The sequence below is a fragment of the Vicia villosa genome, linkage group LG1 (assembly GCF_029867415.1).
Source record: "Vicia villosa cultivar HV-30 ecotype Madison, WI linkage group LG1, Vvil1.0, whole genome shotgun sequence".
Classification (NCBI taxonomy): domain Eukaryota; kingdom Viridiplantae; phylum Streptophyta; class Magnoliopsida; order Fabales; family Fabaceae; genus Vicia; species Vicia villosa.
This window is the reverse complement of record NC_081180.1, coordinates 58554402-58576056: the sequence shown is the minus strand read 5'-3', so window position 1 is coordinate 58576056 and position 21655 is coordinate 58554402. Positions and strand designations below refer to the sequence as shown.

Sequence of the window (21655 nt, the reverse complement as noted above, 5' to 3'; positions counted from 1 at the left end):
TTTTCAAGGTTAAATCAGTCTAAACGAATTTACCTTTATTAATTGATTTCTCTCTGCTTAATGCAACTTTTGAACTGAAAAGTCATACGGAAAAGATGAATAATATCAATGCATTAAATTATAATTCCCCCATATTCTCTCTCTTTTACATCCTCACCCTTTCTCTCTCAATTTTGCTCTTCCTCTCCATTTCGCCGCTCACTGTTCCTCATTCTCTCCATTTTGCCGAAAAATGTGCTCACTGTTACTCCTTTGCTTGATGAATCAGTTCCACCGTATGTATTTTGCCACCAATGTCGCTATTTTCCTCAAGGCATGTTCAATGTTGAAGATTTATGGTTTTAGGGTTTATATGTTTTGTTGATCGGGGGTTTTCTTACGATGTTGATTTTTTGAACTGTATTTTTCAGGATGAAAATGATAAACCTGATTATATTGTAAGGATTGTCGAGTTTTTCGAATATGAAGACAAGGATCTATTTTACCGCTCAATGGTTTTACAGAGCCGTAGATATTGTAAGATTTTGTTAATGATTTTTTTGTGTGACTGTGTATATTTGATGGGTCATGTTTGATTTTGGAGATTTGAATGCTTTTTGTAGGTTATTGAGATTCATTCAGAGCTTATTGAAAAGAAGAGGGTCTTTATATCAGATCTCAAAGATGAAATCCTCTTGATTGTATTGTGAGATAAGGGAACATTGCCTTAATTACTCTTGATGTAAGTGTTGTTTTGTAGCATTTGGTTTGTGTAGTTTGTGATTTTAAGTTCAACAGTTTAATGTGTTTGAGAATTTAATAACAACAATTGGATTTATATTTAATGGTTGAGATTAAAAAATATTTTTAAAATTAGATTAATGACTTCTCTTTCCTCTTAATGACACATAATTTAGTGAAAACAATAATTTAATCTCAACATTTCCTTTTTAAATCTGATGGGTCTTATTTATTCTCATATAACTTACTTATTTTCAATATATATATATATATATATATATATATATATATATATATATATATATATATATATATATATATATATATATATATATATATATATATATATACGATGAGGGATATTAAGTTATTAACACTTACTTCACATCTTGGCCATTAACACACTCTCTCTCTCTCTCTCACTCATATTTAATAAAAAATTCATTCTTAAATAATAATAATAATAATGCTTTGTCCCTTCACTCGCACACTTTTAATTAATCTTTTAAAATGTTTTGTTGTAATAAGTTAGTCTTTTCATTTTATAACTTTTTTTTAGAAGAAAAACACTTACTTTATTTCATTAATAATAAGAGAAAGAATACATGTTGGTACATCGGTAAAAACTTGAAAACTAGTAAAAGATGTATCCGCCTGAGCTAAGACCTGAGCAACTTCATTAGTTTGTCTTCTAATGAACTTAACATGAGAGTTCCTAAACAAAGATGCTAGTACGCGTTTACATTCTAAAGTAATAGCACCACAATCCATATTGTTTGGAAGGATCTTATTCATATTATCCACTACGCTTTTAGCATCCAATTCAAAATCCACATTATCATAACCAAGCTCATGACCCCATTTGATAGAAGAAAGGAGCCCCATAGCTTCCCCTACGGCAACTTCAAAAAAAAGGGGAAAACCACTATGTCCTGGATGCGATAAAAGAATCTTTGTCGTCTCTAATACATGCACCAATACCCACTTTGTTGTTAGAAAAGGAGGCATCAATGTTACATTTGAGACGACCAAACACCGGCTTGCTCCAAGTCATATCAGCAGAAGTATTAGTTTGGGATTTAAAAGAGTTCCTTGACGTCTGGGCATTTCTCCAATCGAATAATAAGTTCATAGTTCGATTACATATGTTGTCTTTGGATTCTTCATTTTGATTCCATAACAGATTATTTCTGCACTTCCATAGACTCCATAAGATTGTAGAGAATGTGATTTGGTCCTCTTGGTTGGCAACTGTCGCTACCGCGAAAAATGGAATCAGAGTCGCCACTAATATATTCATCCCATCGCGGGAAAGGAATATCAGAAACCTAACTCGGAATAAGAACAAGGTCTTTCGACCAGAGAACAGGGCACGGGAGTCGGTTACGCGAGGGGAAGGTGTTAGCACCCCTCACGCCCATCGTACTCGATGGTATCCACCTATGTCTGTTTCTATCTAAAGGGTGTATCTATGTCTAAAACCTAAATGCAAATGAATGAAAAAGAAACACGGGGAAAAGAAGGAATTATTTACAAGTGTGTTCGCTTAGGCCCCGCGACCCAATGCCTACGTATCCTTTTCAGGAATCAGAACGACCGTAGTTCGGCTCCATAGTTTCCATTTGTTTTGTGTTTTTTAGTTGAACAGAGGTTAAGGTCACAATCCACGATGCTCGACCTTTGGAGACTTATACGCCTAGTTTTGGAAAGGACTTAACTTGTTCTTAAGCGCCTAACAAGGCAAAAGAATGAACTTGGGTTTGTGTTTTTTATGTAACTACATGATGAACAAAACCCAATACAAGGTTTCGCACCACTTCGTCACTTTGTTTTAATTTGAGCCTTTATTAAGTGTTTTAAATGTTTTCGGTTGAGTGTTTTTTAAGGGAATTTACTTTGCGATTAGAATCACATAGAATGTATAATGCTCGAGAAGCAGATTAGGGAATGAATCCCACTCACTTCTCTCCCATTATGTAATGAACGAGAAGCAGATTAGGGAATGAATCCCACTCACTTCTCTCCCATTAATCAATGTTTGAGAAACAGATTAGGGAATGGATCCCACTCATTTCTCTCCCATTAGGTAGTGACCGAGAAACAGATTAGGGAATGAATCCCACTCATTTCTATGCCACTAAGTGATTGAGAAACAGATTAGGGAATGAATCCCACTCATTTCTCTATCACTTTCTTAATGTGATTCGGATCTTTATTTTATTAGTGTTTTAAAGTTGAAAAAAGAAAAAGAATGAACAAGGGGGACTAACCTATTTTCTCTAACCTAAGTGTTATTCTAATCTAAGTTATTCTATTCTACAAGTAGCCCTAAGGTCAAGGATAACTATCCTAACCTATCTCAATTCCTCTTAACAAAGAAGGAAGAGTCTAAGGGAACATGGCACAAGAATGGAGTTACAACTCCAACAAGATGAGAAGAGAGCCCTAGGGCAGTAGCAAACCAAGGAAATAAGTGTCCTAAATCAAACACAAAAGCATCATGACATCACACGAAAATATTCGCAAGAAGTTACCAAAGTATCGCCTAAATCGTTACTTAACGATTAGCGAACAAACATCGAACAAACATCCATTAATCGAAACAAAAAGCAAATGAAAAACATGAACAAAGCTTAAAGTCAGTAGCAATTAGTTCATTTATAGGTCCAAGACCTTATACCAATCTATGTTAGTCAATTAACTTGAAACAAACAAAGTTCTAACAAAACTATACAAAACTAGGTCAAAACTAGTTAATAGAATTCAAATTAGGAGTGAAGTTAGAAAGATGTATTTTCATGGTAGAAGTCAGTAGCTAATGACCTCTAATAGGTGTCTAACAATTATGAAATCAAGTCAAGAAGTCTCATACAAAATTATAGGTCATTCGGACAAGTTATGGTGCAATCGTCAACCAAAGGTAAGTTATTTACAAGTAAGAAAGGAGGATTCAAGTAAAATAGAAGAAATGTTTTAAAAATTTTAATTCCAGGTCTTAGGACCTCTACACATCTCTAGTTACATGTACAAAAAGAAACTAAGTCAATTTCATAAATGCAAAGCAAATTATAGGTCAAATTCACATGGTTATCCGTTTAGGAACGTACATAAATCGGGTATAGAAAATCTAATGAAAACCTAACCAAAACATAGAATTAGACTTTTATCTTTTTCACACCATATGGTATATGAGTCTACTGATATCACACAAAAAATGGCAATTAAATTCTACTCCTAAGGTATTAAACAAAATTAATTTGCAAAACCGATCAAACTTAAAAAACACAATGAACACACTAAAGAAAATTATTTATTAAAAAACAACAAACTAAGTTCTAAAAATCTAACAAAAATATCAAAAATTTCTACACACATTATTCTATTTAAAACGTGTTTTTAGGGATTTTTTTATTTCATGAGAAAATGATTTATCAAGCAAAAGGTTAGAGAAACAAAATTGAAAATAAAGTCTAAATCTGCCTAAACTGGGGGGTGAGAAAGTAACTTCAAAGGTGAACTAATTCTTTATTAATAGCGTGCTGGGCCCAGATATGAGGGGGGTGGAAAAAGAAATTGCAGCGCTGAGCGTATTCATCCCACGGCCCAGACTACACCAAGCTCTTGCTATTATTTCAATTGATTCTTTATCTCATTATATACTCAGCATGCATATTGTAAATATACTATGGTTTTTATTGATGAAAAACGTGACACACATAAACACATAGTGTCAATGGGTCAAATTTATTTAAGTCACAAAAGACAAAAATGGACTCCCCTAGCCAATCACAGCGCGACACACAATCACATAATCATATGGATAAAACAAAAGCAACAAAGTGGGGGACGCAGCCAATCCCAGCGAGCCACGCGTCCAGATCGGAAAAGAAAAGGAAAGAGAAACAGACGCCGGAATAGTGATTCCGGTCGTCTTCTCCGTTTGCTCCCACGGCGGAGCTCGGTCAAATTTTCCAGAAAAATAAAAAGGGACCACCTTCCTACTCTATTTTTCGTGTAGATCAAGGATCTACCATTAGTTTCTTCCAATTCTTTCTCTATCATTCAAACCAAACCAAATTATGTAAACCCTAACATTCAAGATCTACTCTAAAGCACACAAAATAGGTACCAAAACAATCCTCATACTGCAAGAAACTCAAACACGCAATCCATACACTCATAAGAGGTCTATATCACGCAAACAGAATACATGCTCAATGAATATGCAACAACTTCGATGCAAACATGGCGGTCTAAATCCTAACCCAATCCCTGATGACGGGTTCCAGGCCTATATGCTTCTAAAGCAATGGAGAGAGTCACTTACTTGGAGAGATATTGCTCAAGATTTGAGGAGATTGCTTTCTTTGTTCTTTGATGATGATGAATGCGAAGAACTTTGCTATGCGTATCCTTGCGAGAAAATAAACTCAAATTCGATGAGGATCTTGGATCTTGACAAATTTACTAGTGATGATCATAATGTGAACATGGAGATGATGATGACGATAGTGTGAAGAAGATGATCGTGGTTGAAGATGATGGAGTTTGGAGGTGGTGGTTATGGTAAGGAGAGAAAGAGAAAGCGAAGTTGTTGTTGTTAGGGAGAGAGAACACGAGAGAGAAAATGAGAGTGATAAGAAAAATCTCAAAAAAAAAAAATGAAGTCCCCTCTCTACTGTGAAGAGCTTAGCTTTTATATGGTGAGGTTACATGGACTTAAGGTGTGGCTGCCGCAGTGAATTTCTTTTCTTTACAAACTTATATTGCAGGTTGTTGTTGTAGTGAGTGAAGAGAGATGAGAGAATGAAGAGGACTTGTGTTGTGATGAAGTTTTCAACTTATATATGTGTGTAGGGTATTGGATATTATGGTGTGGATTGTTGTAGTGTAACATTTCTCTTTAACACTTAGTGAACAAGTATGGCATTTGCAGCAAGTTTTCATGGGTCTTTCACGTGTAACTTTCTATGCATGGCTATTTGGAGAATGTGATAATGATGTGTGCAAGAGTGTGGCAGCAAACCTGCAGCCATGGTGCCTCATGCAGAAATTATTCCATTCCATGTCACTCACTTTAGAGTTCTCTAACTCCTTAACCAATCACCCAAATGCTTGAATCTTGGTCTCATCATAAAGATGGCATGTAAAGGAGCAAGATTGGTGTTGGAAATGTCTTGAGAAAATGCTTAGAAGTGTAGAAAAAATGGTTAGGAACTCATGGTGTCACCATTGCCCAGGGCGTGCGCGTGGATGCCTTGTTTCATGCCCAGCAATATGCTACGAGGTACTTTTGTATGATCACTACTTTGAGCCCTTCTAATTCACTTAATACACATCCAATTTCCATGATTCTCGTTTCACTGGATAGAGGGTGTGGTAAAGAGTAGAAATGCCTCAAGAATGACTTCAAAAGATCTTTATAACGTCTTGAAATTCAATTGGAAAATGGCATGCCACGTGTTTGATCAACTGCCTGCGTCATGCCCAGAATTTTGCCAAGCAACATGACTTGATTCAGTGACAATCTTCCAACTTCCAGTCTTCATATCTTTAGATCTAAGCATCCTTTGAAGAAACTTCCAACTACAAACTTGTAGTAAGCTACGAGATGAACATTTTTTCTGTTGAACTTGTTTTGAAATTATGCCTTTATCCACGTGTAATGATAGCATGAAGTGGGCTGACCAATCAACTTGAGACCCTCCAAAATATTTTCTAAGTCTAGAACTTTCCTCTTATGGAAACTTTCATTTTTCAACTAACTTTCCATTTTTGGTAGTTTCGACATTTTCTTGATTTTATTTATTTTCATGATTTTCTTTGACCGATTTTTTTCAAAAAGTCAATATTTGACAATTGACTTTGACTTTGACCAAAAAGTCAACATTTTCTGATTTTTCTGATTTCAGATGAATTTCCCGATTAATCTGTTTCTGCTCTAATTCTCAATCAGCTTTCAACCAAATAAACTCCAGTGAATGATATCTCTTCGAGACGGCCATATTTCACGTCCACAAACATCTCCTGATTAAATCCTTGAGCTTTGATTTGGAGAGAATAAAGCCCTGATTTTAGGAATATACTGATGGAAATAATCCTTTGTAATCAGACTTCAGACCCTTTCTTCTGAACCAAGCGATTTTCTCAATAAGAGCTCTTTATGTCACTTTTCTTGAGCAGTAACTGTGATATGGATGAATGTAATGGATGAATGGCCTATATGAGATATGCACATGAATGTAATGTGAAGGCCAAATGGGGGATAAATAAGTGGGCAAATTTTGGGGTGCAACAGCAACCTACACAAAGGAGAGCACAATCGAAGCTACGTGAACTTGGAAATTCTGCATAGGATTTAATTTCGACCATAACCCCACGCTTTCCCAACACTCCAAGCTTTAGAACAATGGAAGAAAATATGATGATAGCTCTCTTCCTCCAAACCGCAAATACCACACGTATTCGCATGGTATAAATAACAAAATATCAATTTATTTTTGGTAACTTAACAGGTTTAAAAATTAACGACATCCATACTAAAATGAGTAATATGTTATGAAAAAAAGGTATGTACTGACCGTGTAAATTTTACACTGTCAACTAATTAGAGACGTGTATTTAGTTAAGTTACGCTTTAAATTTAAAAATATTAGTATGACATGATCGAATGTTATAATTTTATTGGATAGTAGTGTAAAACTAGTTTACACTGACAGTGCAATACCTTTTACCTCTAATAGAGCTTAATAGATTCTAAAAGAACTTTACATTGTCGTCCAATAATAAACCAACAATATGTCATGTCATCTAAATTATTTTAAAATATAAGAATAGTTTGACTTAATATACGATATTGATTAGTTGACAGTGTAAAATTAGTGCATCTTCTATTTTCTCATAATAATAATAATAATAATAATAATAATAATAATAATAATAATAATAATAATAATAATAATAATAATAATAATAACACTAGAAGTTCTTTAAGTGATTTTATTGTAATATGTTGGTCCTTTAAGTTTTTTTGTAACGACTTTGTTCTTTAAGTTTTTTTTTTGTTGAATTAAGATTTGACTTTATATATTTTTTGGATGCTACTTTGTGTATTTAGGATGATAATATATACATTTTTTTACAACTTTATGTATTTTGGATGATTTATTTAATCAAATACTAAAAAAAAGGATAAAAAGGATAATTGTGTACACATTTATTAACTTAAAGGATCAAGTTGTTACAAAAAAAATTAAGAGACTAACTTATTACAATAAAATAACTTAAAGGATCTCTGGTATAATAATAATAATAATAATAATAATAATAATAATAATAATAATAATAATAATAATAATAATAATAATAATAATAATAATAATAATAATAATAATAATAATAATAATAATAATAATAATAGTATTAGTAAATTATACTCCCTTCTTTTAAGAGATACTTATATTACACTATCCTTACCTCATGAGTTAAAACATATATAATCCTTATCTCTTATGCAAAATATATTACACTCACCTTTCTAGAGATATACTAATATTACACTATCATTCCTTCTTGTATTAAAATATACATTATTTTTCCCTCTTATGCAACATATATTACATTTCTCTTCTTTGAGAGATACTCATATTACATTATCTTCCTCTCTTATGCTTTTTTTTCTTTTTTGGTCTAGTAGCCTAGTGACCAAATTTCACCATTTAGAGGGGTGTAGTTAGGATGTTACCTTTCAAATCCACTCACATGCAATTAGATGCAATTTAAAGGTGAATAAATTATACACTTACATCCCATCTTCAAAAAACATATTAGAAAAAATGACACTCTTTTCCCCCTAAATGATGAATAAATTACATTATTTCTTCTTCTTAGCAGCTTGTCTTTCTCTTGTTTGTGAAACTCGCCCAAGTTGCTAAAGGTTTTAGGGTCCTCGATTCCAATACTTTTGGCGAATATGGACCCCAGTTGAAATCCCAGACTTCACAAGTACTTCCTTATCTCATTGTTGACATCCTTGACTAATATTTCTTCTATGTTTAACTTCTCGATGTAGGTTCATATTGGCTTGTCTTTATCTTGTTTGATGAATCTTAGGCTTTCTACTGACTTGAGTCTCCTTGTCGACACTGTGAAGTGCACAAAAGACATCTTGTTCTAGTTCCAATACTTTCAACGAATTTGGACCTCGTGAATTGCTTGTTTTTCATACACTTTACGGGGTTTAGAAGACAACTCATATTAGTGGAAAATCTAAGACCCATCAGGCAAGGGGAAGGCGAGTCACTACGATCCTACATCTAAATGTTCAATGGAGAAGCGATACTACTCATGGCCGCTGAAGCAAAGTGAAATAATGCTAATTAAGTCTAAGACACCAACAAGGGTCCAAATTCATCGAAAGTATTGAAATCAGGGCTTGTAAAATCGATAATAACCTATTGGAAAGAGCCGAAAGGTTCATACAATACAAGGTAAAGTTGACCACATGTAAGGCAGTTTATAACAAAGGGTTTAAGAAGGAAGAAACAAGCAGAATGGGAACGAAGAAACCAAACAAAGAAACAAAAATAGGGGTAAAACCAAGAAGTATTCATTGACCAACTAAGAGGCCAAGGTAGCATTGTCTTCCAATACCGAGATTACCTGTCATTAAACGTATCAAGAGAGTGTATCTTGCAAGAATGGATTAACACAAAATTTTGAGAACAACAAGTTAAAACACCAAACCACTATGAGAACGTTCGTGAGTGGACAAATCTCGATATTATCATTTCAATGTCCATAAAACCGAAGAATGCTACAACTATATAATATTGTCAAGATTTAATCAAGAAGGGAAAGTTATCCAAATTTCCCTTCAAGACAAAATTAGATTTATTGAAATGAGGCTTGAAGAAGAAAGCCCGCAAATGAGAAGGAATTAAAAGTCCAAGTGGCAAAAAAAAATAGAGACATTTGGACATGGAAAAGAAAATAAATCACCGGTTCCATACACCGTCACAGAGAGGAGTTTCAATCAATTAGAAGGACTGATCATCTTAATGAATATTGATGAGAAACCACAACACTTATGGGAGAAACTCCCTATCAACGTCAAGACAGACCTAGATGGTGTAGATGAGACAAATATTAGAAGTGACCAACCATGTTGGCCATGACTGGGTAGTTTCAAGAGAGTTCTCTCATAAAACTTTTAATATATTAAATTAGAATCAAAATTTTAACAAGAGATTGAAGAGTAGCTTATAAAAGAATGATGAAAATATAGATTTTAATTTAAGGAGGGGGGATAATGTAATTTATTCATCTTTTAGGGGAGGAGAGTGTCTTTTTTCTAATATGTTTTGTCGAAGAATGGATATGAATGTATAATTTGCTCACCTCTAATGGTCATGCGGTTGCATTAGTGAGTTCAAACATGTGACATCCTATTTATTCATCCGTAAAGAGTAAGTAGAATTCTAGAAAATAGACTATTAGGCTGAAAAAAATAAGAGGAGAAGATAATGTAACATCAACCTCTCTCATAAGAGAGAAATGTAAGATAGTTTGCTTAAGAAGATTAAAAAATATGTATTTTAACATTAGATAAGATAGTAGTATAATATAAGTATCTATCAGTAGAAGAATATAATATATTTTCCATTAGAGGAGAATAAAATTTTAACACAAAAAGAGGAGATTAGTGTAATAACAATATGTCAAAAGATGGAAGTGTAACTTATTCTAACTATAATAACAATCTTTCTAAGATATTTGGGCCTCACGAATCTTAGTACGGCCACCGTGTGAGTTTGTGAATGTGGGGAATCCACAAAAAACGCGTTAGTGGCCATCACGTTACATGTTTGAAATTGAAACCAAGAAAAAGCAATACTCTTCTTTCTCCTTTCCTTTCTTTTATTTTCCATTCTTCCCATCCTCTCAACTCCAAAAGCCTACCATCTTTTATATTTATATATCCCAAAATGATTTTATGTTTCTCTCTTCATGCCCCCACCATAGCCCCAACGTTTCATTCAAGCAACAATTTCACATATAACATTGGAAAAGCCAACCAATTTCAAGTACATAAACAATTTTTAAAAAAAATGATTAATAGTGGGTTCATCTTTTAATGGGTTACATATCTAAAATATTGATGTTATTTGCCTCCTCTAACATAACACATCAACTCTCCACTTTTGCACCTTTTCCAACCTTTAGTTGAAAAAAAATACAATTGCTTTTCTTTAAAGTGATTTTGATGCATGCTGGCCCATACCTTCTTCTACATATGTAAGCTTTAGTTTTCTTTTTCAATAAAATTGACAATGACTAGCTTATGCCTTTATGTTTCTATGGGACCATATTCATGTAAAAAAAGCTTACTCGATGGGTTTAATTTTCCAACTCATAAGTACTTCAGGGTTTTGTCTCTCTGTCTATATTTTCCATTTTCAAACATAATCCTCGGTTCATATTCCGACAATAGTAGAATAATTTCATTTTGTTAATTTAATGATAAAAGTTTGAGCAATACTTTTTTTGGGGGGAAGAGGTGGTGGTACCTGGTGGGTGTTGTAATTTTTGGTCTAACAATTGAAATTGAAAGTAAATTGGTATGTGATATGTACTCATTTTGGACATGTCGTTGTTACTTTGTGACTGTCATTGATGAGAAGAACCCACGCCAGATCAAGGGCCATTATTACTTGGATAACAACCCACTAGCTACCTAAACTAGGCCCACTATCAAGCTTTCCTACAATCAGCTAAGCAAATATCAGTATAACAAGTTTTGGCCCAAATTTCCTTTCTAATATGAGAAAATTTTACTTCGTACCCTTACAATTGCCCTTCTACCCCTACAATTTTGTAAAAATGCCAACTTTACCCTCAATAGTTAATAACCATTTTACCATTTTACTTTTTACCATTCATCTAAAAAGTCAAAAAAATTCAAATCTGCACCCCTACGCACCTTCAATTCGGAACACTTCTGGTAAGTCATCCGGTTCACAAATTAACAAACCGGAACACATTATGCAAGTCATCCGGTTTGTTTTTTTTTTCCCGGAAGACATTCTAAAACTGTTCCGGTAATACGAAAATCAAACCGGAACAGATAAGCAAAGTGTTCCGGTGCATTTGTAATCAAACCGGAACAATTTTGAAAAGTGATCCGGTGAACTTGATATCAAACCGGAACAGATTGGAAAACTGTTCCGGAACGCATTTTGTATTTTTAAATTTTTGGTTTTTTTTTTAGGTATGGAACTTCCGCTCCAAATTTGTCGGAAAAACGAGACAGCTATAGATACCACTGATGTTTTCACAACTTCACAGAGATTTGTCACACGGGAAGAAGTTATCCGCTGGGTTAAAGAGACCGGAATCAACAATAAAGTGACTGTTATCATAGCGCGTTCAGACACTGAAACAGGCAAAAGAGGAAGAAGTAACAAAGTTATATTTGCATGCGATAAAGGTGGAAAATATAAGGATAAAAGTGAGACTCAAAGTGCTACTAAGAGATGTGGATGTCCATTCAAAATCAGATCGACTCCGGCAAAAGATGGGTCTGGATGGAAGGTTGATGTAAAATGTGGAGTTCATAATCATGGTTTACCAGATAGATTAGAAGGCCATTCATTTGTTGGTAGGTTGACAACAGATGAGAAGCAGCATGTTGCTGATTTGACAAAGAGACATGTTCCGCCTAGACACATATTGACTTCCTTGCAAGAGCGAGATCCTGAGAACGTCACTCGGATCACGCAAATATACAAGCATAAAAGTGTGATTGAAGCGGAGATAAGAGGTCCAAGAAGTGAGATACAACATTTGCTTAAGCTTATAGAGGAGGCGAACTATGTTTATTGGAGTAGGAAACGGGATGATTGTGAAGTTGTGAGAGATATTTTTTGGGCTCATCCAGATTCGGTAAAGTTGGTGAATCTTTTTCCTACTGTCTTGATTATGGACGCCACTTATAAGACCAACAAATATAGACAACCTCTGTTTGAAATAGTTGGTATGACATCGACCGAGTTGACATTTGCGGTTGCATTTGCTTATATGGAGTGTGAGCAGACAGAGAGTTATATTTGGGTCTTGGATAAGCTGAAGCAATTGTTTGTGAAGAAAGATGTGGTTCCACAAGTGATTTTGACGGATAGAGATCTTGCTTTGATGAAAGCAGTTGAAGTTGTTTTTCCTACGACGCATAACTTGCTATGTCGCTTTCATATTAACCAAAATGTTGGGATGAAATGCAAGGAATATGTGATGAAAGACATGCGAGAGACGATAGGCACATTGTGGAAAGATGTTGTATGGGCTAGTAATGAGGTTGAGTATGGTGTACGGTTTCAATATCTTGAACAAGCATGCTTTGCTTGTACTAACTTCCTCGATTACGTGAAGAACACTTGGTTGATCCCACATAGGCAAAGATTTGTAGGCGCATGGATTAATCTAGTGCTTCATTTTGGTAACACCACGACAAATCGGTATGTCATAATTCTTAAAATATTTATTTAGTATTAATTTTTGGAATATTATTTTTTTATACCTTCTTTGTTTATTTTAGGGTTGAATCTGCACATTGGAAGCTAAAGCAGATGTTAGGAAACAGCCTTGGTGACATGGTCAAAGTTTGGGAAGCTATGAATTCTAACCCAAAAATCCAAATAGGTAACATTCGAGCTTCGTTTCAAAAAAGTTTTTATGAGGTTGAGCACACACACATTAGTCCATTTTATGATAATTTGCGTGGTTCAGTATCGAGAGCTGCTTTGAGACGCATTGCAGAAGAGTTATCGAGGCTTGATTATGTGTTAAATAGTAGGGAAACATGTGGTTGTACTATGAGAACAAGTTATGGCCTACCTTGTGCTTGTGAGATGGGAAGATCGATTGTTGTTGGAATCCCATTACAAATAGAAAGTGTTCATCTTCAATGGAGGATACTATCTATGGAAGGTGACTTGCCTTTAGATGAGGAAGCTGGTTCGGAGGTTGATATGAGTAATGCAATTGATGAATTGTGGAGAAGGTTTAAATCACTAGATGTTGTTGGAAAAAGAGCATTGAAAAGTAGGGTTTGTGAAATTGCATATCCCACAACAACTTCATTGTGTCCACCACCTGAGAAAATAAAAACTAAAGGCGGAGTGAAGAGGAAAGGGAAGAAACCAGTTGGGTATGATGTTTATAGGGATCCTTCAGGTTTTGAGTATGCTGATCAGGCGTCTCAATGTTCACAAAAACAATCGCAAGCATCACAAACTTCCAGGAAGCAATCACAATCAAAGAAGCAATCACAAGCAAAGGATGAGGATTTCACTCTTCAGTTTCCTTGTCATATTAGGCCATATATTACCGAGATTGTTAATGTTGTAGCAGATGGTAATTGTGGATTTAGAGCAATTTCTTCGTGGCATGGGTATAGTGAGGATGGTTGGGCAATGGTTCGTCGTGACTTGGACATGGAATTAAGAGAAAAGAAGGACTTATATGAGAGATTGTTCGGTCTAAGTTTATCCGAAGTGAGAAATGGATTGTTGATAGATCATGTTGGTTTTCAACCACCGGAGAAATGGTTGACACTACCAGAGATGGGTTATTTGATAGCGAATCGGTATAACATTATTCTTGTGCTGCTTGGTAACCCTTGCTTGACCTTTTTTCCTATGACAACAACATTTTCTCCAAGTGCTCCTACATATTGCATTGGCCTTGTCAACAGGAATCATTATCTTCGGGTAACCTTTATATATATTTTATTTAATTACTTATATAATTACTTATTTAATTACTTATTTAATTACTTATATAATTACTTATTTAATTACTTTTTTAATTATTTTTATGTCATGAAATCAGGTTAATATGAAAGAAGGCTTCCCGCTGCCACCCGTCACGGTAGATTGGATGAAGTTTCGTCATCAAGTGGCGACATCTTGGATGTTAGGATTTGCTGGACGTCTTCAACATTGGCATCATCTTACGCCTATGTTACCATCACGTGTTAATATAGATTAATTAAGTGACTTTAATTTATATGTAATATTTTAGCTAAAAACGTCTTAGATTGAGTTATTTTATTTACATCTTAGAAGTTTTTATTTTATTTACAAAAAAACACTAAATTATTATAACATTGAATATAGAACATTAAAACATGATCACAATAACATAGAATATTAAAACATGATAACAATAACATAGAACATTAAAACATAGAACATGATAACAATAACATAAAACATGATAACAATAACATAAAACATTAAAGCATTAGACTCTTGCAGACGATTCTGGGCGCACCAGCATCTTCAGAACATCCTCAGCAGACCTTGTTAGGTTTACCTCAAACTCGATCGGTCCCTTTGTTATCTTACGGCGGTGTGATTTCCACATGTCTTTCATATCACCATCACATTTCAACTCCACAATATTATAACTTATCCTTCCATCAACATCCATGTTCCAATTTTCACGATACCAGATTTTAGTCACCACTCGGTTATCAGTTTCTGGCAACTCTTCTTTCACCCAACTTTTAAGTGACTCGAGTCTCCCGCAATCGTTAGGTATTGAAAGCTTCATGGGTTCCTTAGTTCCAGTATAGAAAACAATTGTGTCAACCATAAAATTACCAAGAGACATTCTGAAAAATATGATATTTTGTGTCAACACTAGGAGGTCCTATTTATAGGCCATGAGGGCAATCTTATCCGCACAATATCTTATCCACATAATATCTTATCCAAATAAGATATCTTATCCAAATAATATAAACTATAGAATAAAATATAATCCAAAATATACAATAAAATATAGAATAAAATAAAAGACTAAAATCAACTATAGAATCCAAAATATAATCCAGAATGTACCATAAAATTATCCAAAATGTAATATCTAAAATAAAATATAACATAGTCAATGCTCATCGGCGATGCGCAACACCTCAAATAAGTCAGCATACGCGACATCATCCTCCTCGGCCTCTACCTGCCGGAGATAACGACGAACCAGTGTGGAGGCACGAGCCCAATCTGGATCAGCTGGTCCTGCATCAAAGACAGGAACTGGAACCTCTCTACGCTCACTAGGTGGGGGCGGCACAACCTGAGGATGAGACACACGGTAATACCACTCTAAATATCCATCCACCGTCTCATGAGGGTATCCCACCGCCTCCGTACCTCTAATCACATCTGCCACGCTCTGGTGATAACCAATCCACTCCACGGCAATCTCATCGTTGCTGAGCGTATCAGCAGGAGGTGCAGGCGGGATATACTGGCGAATACCAAACTGGCGAAGACACCTATCGGGTAAGTACGACACATGTATGTCACCCCAAACAAGGAAACCTCAGTATAAAGATAGCTCGTTAAAAGCAATATGAGGTCGATGATCCTCGAATGGACGCCATATGACGTCTGTAGGTGTCAGCTGGTCCAATATCGGTCTATATGCATCCACCTTGATGGCCCCCTGTCTGTAGAACCATCTCAACGCCCTCGGAAGCCCTTGGTTGTCTGACCGCCAATTTTCTCCTTTCCTTCCCAGAGTAGGAAAGTACTCATGTATCCAACACTGTTAACAAATAAATTAAATGATATTCATTAATACCAATGTTTATATATATATATATATATATATATATATATTAAATAATATAAATTATAATATATGAATAAACATATAATTAATTAAAAATAACATAAATACCTGTAGAAGAGTAGGATATCCACCGAGCTGCTTGCAACTAAACATAGATGCATCCCCAAGGTGGCGATAAAGAGTGGCCAGTGCCGCTGATGCCCAACTGTATGAACCAAGCCCACGTAGATCTCTAAACAATACCAAATATCGGGCCTCAACCAGGGTAAATGTCTTATCCGCAAAAATGGTAGAACCTACCAACATCATCAGATATGCCCTGGTCGCGTAAGTCCAACTACCAGCAGCATGGTACTGCACGAATCTGTCATACAGCCACTGCAGTGAGTAATAAGCTCCCCTGCAAGAACGCACATGTACAGCCATGGCATGTCTATCCACTCCCAATAACTCACAGCCAAGATCAACAGCCACCTGCTCTGTGACATGCTCATCAGGATACCAGAACATACCATTGATAGGCAAATGGAGCAGGCACGCAACATCATCTAAAGTAATCGTCATTTCACCAAATGGCATGTGAAATGACGAAGTCTCAACATGCCACCTCTCCACAAATGCTGAGACGAGATTAACGTCTATCTTGGTCAGGCTAGTTCTCTGAAGAGAAGCCAGACCTGACCTAGACACGATAGCCTCAATCTCAGGTGGGAGCTGCTGAGGCACTCTCTCCTAGAGCTTCGTCCCGTGCCCAGCAACTTTAAGCTCCTTTTTAGAGCCTCTTTCCTGAAAATAAATAAAAAAACCACATTAGAAGATATAATAATAAATTCTATTTAAAATAAATCAAATAATTTTTACTTACCTCTCCGTACCATAACCGGCGAGCAACATGGTCTTGATATCGAACAAGTAAAGATAAATCTGATGGTCCACCAGGATATCCAACTGGCTGTGGTGGTGGGTTAGAGGAACCAGCTTCGTCGCGGCGGCGACGGGTATGTGGTCTCCCGTCTGGTCCAAGTGTACGCATTTTCCTGAAAAAAAAATTTTAAAAAAAAAATTTTTAAAAAAAAAAAAACCAAACCGGAACAGTTCCAGAAAGGGTTCCGGTTTGCAACTGAGCTAAACCGGAACAGTTTTCAAAAGGGTTCCGGTGGAGATGAAAACAAACCGGAACAGATTTCAAAAGCGTTCCGGTATCATAGGCAACAAACCGGAAGAGTTCCAAATTGTGTTCCGGTTTGGAAGCGAACGCACCGGAACAAAAACCAAAAGTGTTCCGTGAAGTATTTTTCTGAACCGGACCACTTACCAAATGTGTTCCGGTTTGGAAAGTTAATGAACCGGAAGAGTTTTCCAAGGTGTTCCGGTTTGTGTTTCGTACAGATAAAAGGAGAGTGTTTGTTCAAGATCAGTAAAAAGTGAAAAATGAGAAAAAAAAATTCCTATTTATGGAAGGGTAATTTCGTCAAAAAAATATGATTGTTGGGGTAGAAGGGCAAATGTAGGGGTAGGAAGTAAAATTTTCCTAATATGAACGGATGAACCTAACCGAGAGTTTTAAAATGAAGGGATGAGCCTAACAAAGAGATAAACAATTTGAGTTGAACTAAAAAAAATAAACGTTTGTAATTCTTTTTGTTTGGTTTTGGTGATTGCAAATATCTTTTATTTTGTTTATGGTTCTATTTGTTAGGGGTGTATACAGGTGGTGTTGGACTGAGTTTGACATAATTTGGTACTCAATTGGTTCAAATTTGGAGATTGCTCGTTGCATCCTTATTATTCCTCTCACACCCTTGTGAAAACTCGAAAAATAACCCTTTCATAGTGTAGGAGTTTGAAATCCGCATGACAACAACACAACAAACTTTTTCATTAAAATCGTGCCCAATGCAAGTTAAAAATATATTTGGATTTCAATCTCCTTGCACACCATAATTAAAGAAACTGAAACTATGTAATAACAATCCAAATTTTGGATGACCCAAGCCCAATACAACTGAAGAATTGTCACGTGCGTACTCGATTATTCTACTCAAGGGGAATCTGACGACTCAGCTATAAAGACTTGCTCATGACCTCATTCTAACATATGACATTTGTTTCACACCGTATGGTAAGCACCGTTAGACATGACCTTTGGAAGTGATATGTTTGTACTCTGGATGGTTATCGTATAGGTCTTGACATATGTACCCACATCTACCTAAGCGAGTATTGTAGTAATTCAAGTATATGCGGGGTATACGTAGGGACCATATATTTGTTGCACTTGCCACTGTCCTATGCAGAGATGTTGATGGAATACTCCATGGACGAGCAGCTGTCACACTACGTACAACCTCTGACATCAGAGGACGAGTATCTGGTGTCGGAGGTTATACATAGTGTGACAGCTGCTCGTCTATGGAGTGTGATATACAATTATAAAAGGAGATTGACATGGGCCATTTCATTAGGAGATTCTAGAAGAGTAACATGCAAAGGCGGACCATGTCGTTGATGTATTGTCTATATGTTAACGTATAATCTCTATTGTAAGAGATGCCTTAAGTAGAGGAAAGTTTTAGGAAGGCACTATTGAGATGGTCATTTTCCATTCAGTATTATCAAAGGCACAATTTGCACTAAAGTATATGAGGCAGAGGAGGATCATGGGTGTGCATTATATCCAATAATTTACTTTAATTTGTATTTTTATGTAGTCTCGATAGTTTTTGATGTAAAAATTTCGATGTAGTTTAATATTTTGATGTAAAAATTTTGATTTGCACTACAATATGGATTATGAATGACTTATGAAAATTCATTTTGTGTTAGAAATGATTTATGCGAGTTGTGAATGACTAAATATTTTGGAATCAGAATTCACTCTCTCTTTTATGATTGTCTGAGAAACACAAGCCATATTGTCCCTAGGGTGTGTTCGGAGGTTGGAAACCGAAAATAGATTATTTTATCACATACAAAGAATACACAAGGTATTTTGTCCATGTAGGATGTTGTTGCTTTTGAAAATGTGTGGTGTCACGTGCAAGTATACATGTTCTTTTAAATTAGCATGTGATCAAATAGTAAGGATGTCACATGTTCAGTTTTTAGAATGAATAGTGGCATATATACTTTGATAAGAATAAATGAGATCAATAATGGAGAATATGTTGGAAATGTGGTGTATTTTTACAACGTAAACATATACAGTAAAGCAAGGGGACAAATTCCTAAGCCTCACTTTTAACTTTAATGCATGTCTGGTTTCATTTCGAATGTCCTATATGATTGTAGCGCTTTATGCCTAAAGTAGCTAATCTAGTGAATATTCATATCCTACTATTTTCAATCACATTTATCATGAGTTTCACTTATTGTTGAATTCCTCACAACAACAAACTTGTATCTTTTCATAAGTTGATCAGTCAAATAATCATATTTATAACATTATAATGCCTGGTAAAATAAACCACTAACAACACACCATTTAACATAAAGACTACTTCATATTAACTTCACATTGCTCAACATAAAGGAGTTTAGCTCATAATGAACTTAGTACATACACCAACACTGGATCCTAAGCTAAACATTCTTAAACACATAATGAAAAATAAATGAAAACCTAAGAGTAACTTCTTCGTCTTCTTGCAATCTTTAATCAACAAGAAATGGGTTATGTCAAGCCAGATATTAGTAGCTTATACTTGAGAGACGATGAGATGAATAAGTTCTCCACTTTCGTTCAACTTGCGTTTTTCACAACCTAAACGACAAAAGTTAAAGTCTTCTGAATTTTCTTCCATTTTATAGTGGCTCTTTGTGTTTCAAGATTTATAGTTGCTCTTAATTTGTTTTTTTAAATATTTCCAACCTTATTTTTTTTCTTCATTATAAAATTATCCTTCCCATCTTTCACTTTTTCATAGAATCAATTAATGAAACCACACCCAACTTGAGTAGATCCCTGTATGAATTCAAAAGTAACACTGTCAATGTTACAAAACAAGCTTTGTTTTACAAATATCCAGAATGATGAAGGATTTTAGAATGTTTACTATAAAATGTGGACATCCTAATAATTGCTTTCCATAATTGGTAATTGTCGCTGCCTTTTGAAGAACAATAATATCTCCACACCTACACCTAGGTCTCAATCACAACTTCAAGCTTGAATAAACTTTCGAATTAAAACTTTTTCCTTCGTGTTTACCATATTGTTTCGCAATGGAAGAACAACACTCATAACAAATTTGTAACTTCGATTGAGATGAAAAGATGAAGTGAAAAATATCCACCCACGAATTGCTTACGATTACGAATATAGGTTGTACATAGGGGTGGGAATAGGCCAGGCCGGTCTACAGGGGCCTATAGCCTAGCCTACTTAAGGCCAGGCCAGGCCGGACCTATTTGATAAAAAGGCCAGACTTGAGCTTTTTTAAAAGCCTGTTTAATAAAATAGGTCAGGCCTAGGCTATTAAAAAAAGCCTATAAAGCCTTGTAGGCCGGCCTATATTTTCATATATATTAAAATTAGTCTAAATAGGTTGGCCTATATATACATATATATTAGAAAAAGTGTTAAATAGATTGGTCTATATATACATATGTATTAGAAAAAAAATTCTAAATAGACCAGTCTAAATGTTCATATATATGCGACCTATAAGGCTTCTTAAGTAATATGAATTAATTGAAAACATTAATAAGAAAGAGGCTTTTAAATAGGCTTTCAGGCCAGGTCAGGCTTTTAAAAAGGCCAGGCCAAGCTGAAAAAATGAGCCTATAGTAGGCCATAGGCCAGGCTCAGGCCTTGTAAGTTTATTGTAGGCCAGGCCCAGGCCTTATAAAGCCTAGCCTAGCCTAGCCTATTCCCACCCCTAGACTTGTACACAAGATGAACATAAATGTTTTAGTGTTTGAGGCTATGGAGATTACATAGAGAATATCCAAATAGAAGTACTTGCCCTAATTTGATTTAGGATTCCTATAAGAAAACTAGGGAAACAAAGATGGTGATGACAAATCCGCCAACTGGGATGCAACATTTACCTCAAAAAACTCCGTTTGTCGGAATTAGACAATAAGGACATACGTGACATTGAGTAATAAGTTTAGGGACAAAATTGTTTTTTTTAAAGTTAAAGAAACAAATTGGATTCCAAGTCGAAGATAATGAACATAAAATAGTATTAAGTCATATTAATTTAAAGTTTCAAAACATCCTATATTAGTTAACTTTCTCTTTGAAATATAGCCCGATTTAATATTCATTTGAACTAAGAAGATATCAGTT

General features: G+C 35.1%; 2 protein-coding genes across 2 annotated transcripts; one reads left to right on the top strand and one right to left on the bottom strand.

Moving 5' to 3' along the window:
• Window positions 1-11991: 11991 nt before the first annotated feature.
• On the top strand, window positions 11992-14766 carry LOC131643625 (PKS-NRPS hybrid synthetase cheA-like). Its single transcript, XM_058913893.1, has 3 exons — window positions 11992-13232; window positions 13313-14486; window positions 14608-14766. Exons 1-3 carry the CDS (start codon window positions 11992-11994, stop codon window positions 14764-14766), a joined length of 2574 nt encoding a protein of 857 aa, XP_058769876.1.
• A 903-nt stretch (window positions 14767-15669) lies between these two features.
• On the bottom strand, window positions 15670-16923 carry LOC131643616 (protein MAIN-LIKE 2-like). Its single transcript, XM_058913880.1, has 3 exons — window positions 16468-16923; window positions 16244-16332; window positions 15670-16060 (listed from the first exon to the last, which is right to left on the bottom strand). The coding sequence occupies exons 1-3, from the start codon at window positions 16921-16923 to the stop codon at window positions 15670-15672; spliced, it is 936 nt and encodes a 311-aa protein (XP_058769863.1).
• Between the last annotated feature and the right edge of the window lie 4732 nt (window positions 16924-21655).